At 32.9% G+C, this 6,000-nt stretch overlaps 2 protein-coding genes across 2 annotated transcripts in view; both read right to left on the reverse strand.

Moving 5' to 3' along the window:
* tyw1 (tRNA-yW synthesizing protein 1 homolog (S. cerevisiae)) overlaps nucleotides 1-1,981 on the reverse strand; it is a 73,726-nt gene extending 71,745 nt beyond the window's left edge. The window contains exons 1-3 of the mRNA XM_058744340.1: nucleotides 1,786-1,981; nucleotides 1,235-1,365; nucleotides 483-617 (exon numbers count right to left, since the gene is read on the reverse strand). Coding sequence (XP_058600323.1) covers nucleotides 483-617; nucleotides 1,235-1,365; nucleotides 1,786-1,846 — 327 coding nt within the window. The 5' untranslated portion in view covers nucleotides 1,847-1,981. The remainder of the gene's footprint in view (nucleotides 1-482; nucleotides 618-1,234; nucleotides 1,366-1,785) is intronic.
* A 251-nt stretch (nucleotides 1,982-2,232) lies between these two features.
* On the reverse strand, nucleotides 2,233-5,844 carry tmem120ab (transmembrane protein 120Ab). Its single transcript, XM_058745452.1, has 12 exons — nucleotides 5,776-5,844; nucleotides 5,580-5,698; nucleotides 5,366-5,482; nucleotides 5,207-5,266; nucleotides 4,656-4,751; nucleotides 4,484-4,573; nucleotides 4,250-4,315; nucleotides 3,277-3,338; nucleotides 3,069-3,161; nucleotides 2,927-2,991; nucleotides 2,714-2,782; nucleotides 2,233-2,557 (listed from the first exon to the last, which is right to left on the reverse strand). Exons 1-12 carry the CDS (start codon nucleotides 5,842-5,844, stop codon nucleotides 2,447-2,449), a joined length of 1,017 nt encoding a protein of 338 aa, XP_058601435.1. The 3' UTR covers nucleotides 2,233-2,446.
* Nucleotides 5,845-6,000: the final 156 nt, after the last annotated feature.

The raw sequence follows: 6,000 nt of genomic DNA on the forward strand, positions 1-6,000 counted from the left end.
ATTACACTGCCGGTCAAAACATTTTTTAACTTTTTTTTTTTTTTCAGGATTCTTTGATGAATAGAAAGTTCAAAAGAAAATAATTTATTTGAAATATAAATCTCTTAACATTATAACATTATCAATTTATGCGTCCGTACTGAATTTGAAAAATCATAATTTAAAAAAAAAAATCTTACTCCAAACTTTTGATTATTAAGCAGCACAGCTGTTTTCAACATTGATAATAATAATAAATGTCACTTGAGCATCAAATCAGCATATTAAAAATATTTCTGAAGGCTCATGTGACACTGAAGACCAGAGTAATTATGCTGAAAATTAAATTACTTCTAGAAGTATACTGAAATAGATAATAGTTATTTCAAATTGTAAAAATATTTTACTGTATTTTTAATCAAATAAACACAGAATTGGTGAGCAGTCTGAGCAAAAGTAACAAACTAATTATTCCAAACTTTTGACCACCAGTGTATACAAACCTTTGCAGTTCCTGTCTGTGATCCATAAAACACTTTGACCCCAGAAACATGAATGACTTTTTCTGTTTCAGTTGAAAGTTCTTGCTTTTTCACAGATTTATAAAGCAGAGGACTTATAGGGTCGACCATTTTTTTCTATAAAGGAAAAATACAATCTATTAAGCTGTGTTTATTAGCAACCAAGAAAAAAACAACTAACAAAAACTTTAAAGGGATACTCCACCCCAAAATGAAGATTGTGACATTAATCACTTAGCCCCATGTCGTTACAAACCCATAAAAGCTTGTACGTACGTACGTATAGTATGTTTATTTACGCTTTGATTTGAAAGGAAACAGCGTATCCATGCGTTACTATTGACAGAGAATAGCGTAAATGGCGCTACGTTGACACAGAGAGACACAAAGGAGACGAATTGTTGAATAAATGTCGTTATTTTCTTTGCGTACAAAAAGTATTCTCGTCTCTTCATAAAATTCAGATTGAACCACTGATGGCGGATGGATTATTTTGACAATGTTTTTTATACTTTTCTGTGCCTTGACAGTGTTATTTACTTGGCAGTCAATGGGACAGTCACAAACCTCCCGGTTTTCATCCAAAATATCTTAAATTGTGTTCTGAAGACGAATGAAGCTTTTACGGGTTTGGAACGACATGGGGGTAAGTGATTAATGACAAAATTTTCATTTTGTGGTGGAGTTTCCCTTTAAGTAGCAGAGAAGATTTAAGAGTAAACACACTTTATTACCTTTTTAAAAAGCATGTTCACAGTAAACCAGACTCCTATGAGAACAGCAGCAGTAGTGTACACATATAACCTGTTCTGCCACACTGTCAGCAGGTAGCTCTCAGTGAAATCCCAAACATCATTCAAAGCACCTGTGAATGCACGGGAATACAGTTTGCACACTGACTTGTCGGGAAATATGTAAACAAATAATAAGCGACATAGTTTTTGATGAGACAGACAAGCGAAATAGAGCAATGTGTCAAAACTTAGTGAGATGCCTATCTAGTTAGCATTTTTACTATTACAGCAGCGTTTAAAAACACGGAAACTGGGAAGGCGCCTGGGTTGACTAGCAATGCTGTCTAGATAGGAAGCTCGCTAGATTTTGAAACACAGCCTAACCGCAAAACTCGTACGATCCATAACTTTGAGAGCGCCGTGCAAAAATGAGTGCATGTGCATTTAAAGTATTGCAGTACTGTTAATCTATAATCTCATTAACAGTTTAATTTTAACTCAATTGCATGCTGCTTGTCAGCCATGAGATGCAATATAAACCCTAACGTTACCTGGCTTCTCAGCGCTGACCGTACAATACAGCAAACACGATACCACCGCTAAAAACAACATCTTCTGTGGTCTATCAAACAGACGGCACTGTTTATAAATCTATAGCAATAGCCAGACAAACATCTAACTTTATATGTTGCATGTAAATAACTGGCTAACTTTACGACTGCATGTCGAAGGACGCCGCCATATTGTTGTGACAGGAATGCTGGGAAAATGAGGTCATCTTAGGTCATTTAACTCTTCACGTGATTCTTTACTGCTTGAATTACTAATACGTATAGAATTTATTTAAATCATGTAATAATAAACAATATTAAGTAATAAGTAACATTATTGTTATGGAATAAGTTAATTCGTTAAAATAGTGTTAGGCTAATATTTTAATATATAATAATGTTCCAACATTTATTTCACATAAAACAAATAACACTTTTCATTTTTATAGTTTATTCAGATTTTAAAATTCCACTTCTACAAACAAATTTATTGCAGATTGTTCAACATCCCACTTTGTACTAAAAATGCATTCTGCATGTTTTCTGAAAGACAATAAAAAAAAATTAAAGATGGATTGTGTAATATTAACATAAATCTGCATGTTTTGTACAAATACGTCTGTTGACTTCTTTGACATTTCTACATGAAAGCTCTTAAAAATCACAGACTCTTGGTCTTTTGCTGGTTTTTGCGCTTGTGACGGACGACTGCGAGTGTAGTGAAAAAGTTTCCTGCAAACAGAACCAGAAAACAGAAGCCACACATGGACACCTGCAAAAAAAAAAAAAAAAAAAAAAAAAGAGGTCAAGAGGTTATTGCAACTTCAAGATCACGGTCTTAATTTATTCATAATCTTTAGCTAAGTGAGTAGATTTAACTTATTATTTTATTTTGATATTGTGGAAAGGTCTACAAAACAACACTGACCTGCCATTCTTTACTTTCAGGCATCTGAGCCATTCTGAAGAGAGAAATACTGTTCCAAAGCTGCCAGAACTGTGACACATTGACCGAGATATACAGTAAATGATTACTTTCATAAGGCAATTCATATGCTGTTCCATTTTCAAAGCTTTATTCTTTATGTATGAGAAATTTTGCTTTGAATTTATATATTCTATAGGACAGACAAACACTTACATGGCCCAGGAAGAGAAAGGGAAGAAGAAATGTCAGTCCCCGCCACATCCACGACTGAAAGCCTTCTGTGTAAACAAAAGGCCATTTGATATCAAGCTTTACAGTCAGATTCTCTTTATACTGTAAACCCAGAAATCCTTACCAACAGTCAAATCCAAGTTGTGTCTTTCTCCCAGTGCTTTTAGCCTGTAGAGACACCCACTTTGATAGTAGTACTGAAGACACTGCACCAAGCCTGCGAGAGAAAGTGATATGTTTGCCTTCAGAAGCGCTCAATATTGCACTGTTGGTATTTTTCCCACAACAGATGTTTTACAAGGTGGTGTATCGATGAAGTGTTTGTAACTTACTTTGATACAAACAATACGCCAGGAATTGGTTCCTGAAAGACTGGTATGTTTCACCATCTGGCCTACATATACAACAGAAGTGTTATTTGAGGGCAAACCAGTTCTAGCAGCAATTCACTGATTCTCATTTATTGTTTCAATGCGTACCGCGGTTATTTTAGTATACTACTACTACTATACTTTGTTTTTTTTCTATATTTTGAAAAAGCTTTTATTTTTTTATCTCCTGTTTTCATTTTAAGTTAAAGTTGTAATTTTTTTTTTTTTTTTTTTTTTTTTAAGTCATTCATTAATTTTTATTTCAGTATTAGTTTTAGTACATCAAGATAAACTAAATGGGAAGTTTTAAGTTTTTTGATATGGTATTTTATTTCAGTTAAAGTTTATTTTATTTCAAATAGCAAAAAATGTTTTATGGTTTTTCGTTTTAATAACTCGTTCTAATTGTGCTGATGCATTTAAAACCAACATAAAATTGTGCCTATTTAAATTTTTGCACATTCCTGGATTCCTCAATGATTTACATGTTAATGTTATTCCAAAGAAAACAACTGCAGTGTTATTTTAGTATTATTTTCATACTATTACTGTATTTGTTATTTTATTAAATTTTTATATTATTGTATTTTATAATTATTTATTTTAGTTTGTGGCTATTTTATCAATTTTTTTTTTTTTTTTTAGTTTTATTTCAACTTTATTACAAATATTACCAATTTTAAATAGTTTTAGTTTTGGTTATAGTTTAGTTAAGAACAACAAAACTGGTATGTTGTCTTTGTAATATTTAATCAAGATGTAATAACTTGCTCTTGCACTTAATATCTGTCTTTTTCCACTGGTGTCTCTTTGGTCAGGCTATTTAAGTACATCACACTACAAAAATAACATGTGAATGACAATTTATATTGATTTTAAGGCCAGATTTGAGTAGGTACAGTAGGTCTGAAATGAATAGTTTGAAATGCCTCACCAGGTTAGCATGACTCCAGACAGAAAGGTGGAAATGTAGTGGTGGAAAACCCACCAGCCTTTAATCCTAATAAAAAAAATCAAAGGTTGGAAAGGTGGCACAAGCCAAAAAGAGAAGAGCCTTGAGACAGCTTATTAAACACATTAATGATCAAACATTTCTTGTGTGACAGCAGCAATGCACATCTTCAAACCTGAAACGTCTCTAAGATAGTTTCATCTGACAGTTTCTGACCTGGATCCATTGCTGATGAGGATGCTTTCACGAATCGTCAGTGTGCAATAGTACCAAACCAACAGGAAGTTAAGAAGGGCATCCACAACTCTACAGACACACAACAATGACAGGCATGAAATGCGATATGAGAGAAAGTGTGTCCGTCAGACCGGTTTGAACTCAGTCTTACCTGTAGCTGATGAAGAAGCGACAAGCGAAGGTCAGCAGGAAGAGAGTCACAGTCACATACAGCTTGAACCTTTCATACTCATCCTTGTATTCAGCTCTACAATAAAACGTTTACAGGCATAAGATGAAGTACAAAAGCTAAAAGAAGTAAATGTATGTATTTATTTAAGGTTTAAATAAATGTAAATGAGTTATTATTCTATTTTATTGTAAATTATTTGTATAAATAAAATAAATTATTTTTTTTAATTATACATGTATTTATTCTTAAATTGTAAACACAAAATCTATTTGCCAATGGTGCAAGAAAACTCCCGATATATTTTCTGAAAACAAGCCTTAATGTCTTATAAAAAAATAAATGTACACTGTAAAAAGTGATAAGTTGACTTAACTTAAAAAAATTTAGGAAACCTGTTGCCTTAAATTTTTTAAGTAAATGATAATTAAAAAAATAAGTTGTCAAGTTTTTTTTAAGTTAAGTCAACTTCTCTTTTTACAGCGTATCTTTTTGATTTTTATCATATTTTCTAAATTATTTTTGGTGCTTACTTGGCCTCTTTGCTTGGAAGGTTGACATTCACACTCCCGAGGACAAGACTGAGATAAATCCTTGAAAAGATGAGCAAAAACAACAAATAATTTGTATCTACAGCTTCTGATAACAAAGCTTAGTTGAAACAACCTCTCATTTGAACGATCTTTCAGTACCCATTTTTCTTAGGAAGAAATGATTCCATTTGAAAGATTTGGCTCGGCACATTTCGGATGTGATCTTTGGCCTCCTTAACCTCATTCTTCTCCTCTTCTGTCAGTCCTTTATTAAACCTTTGGGAACAGAAATTGCACATTGACAGGCAACAATCATCTTCAATAAAGCTTTAGCATAACAAAAATGACAACAAAAAAAAAACTTTTTGTTTACTTAATCAAAGCCTTTAAATTCTCCTTTAAATTCTTTTTCTGTTGAGCAATGGAGGCAGCAAAGCTCTTCTGAAGTTTGGAGACTTCCTCTAACTTCTGCAGGTAAAGCCGATGGGTCTCCTGGACGCAGAAATGCTTTATTTAGTGAAGGTCTATTGTTATATGGACATTCAGAACAAATTCAGAAAATAATTTACCTGAAGCTGCTGCAGTTCTTTCTCCTGAAGCTTCCATTCTTGAAGGGCTTTTGCAAGTGCTGTCGACATGTAGAACTTTATCAGTTACAATTACTCGGTTTAACTAACCAGATTCCTCTTATAGATCACTAGGCAAATTCAGTAAAAAAAAAAAAAACAACTTGTCTTAAATGCTGTATTTAAAGAGAGCTTCAGTTTAGAAGCATTTCAATTGACAATCTTTGT

The sequence above is a fragment of the Onychostoma macrolepis genome, chromosome 15 (genome assembly GCF_012432095.1).
Source record: "Onychostoma macrolepis isolate SWU-2019 chromosome 15, ASM1243209v1, whole genome shotgun sequence".
NCBI lineage: Eukaryota > Metazoa > Chordata > Actinopteri > Cypriniformes > Cyprinidae > Onychostoma > Onychostoma macrolepis.

Bases quoted from the DNA above. Each gene is read 5' to 3' on its own strand.
- tmem120ab (XM_058745452.1), bottom strand. From the start codon at position 5,844: ATGTCGACAGCACTTGCAAAAGCCCTTCAAGAATGGAAGCTTCAGGAG. The intron at 4,316-4,483 runs GTCAGAAACTGT...TTTTTTTATTAG, and splicing joins CTCATCAGCAATGGATCCAG to GATTAAAGGCTGGTGGGTTT. The intron at 3,162-3,276 runs GTAAGTTACAAA...TTTCTCTCGCAG, and splicing joins GGCGTATTGTTTGTATCAAA to GCTTGGTGCAGTGTCTTCAG.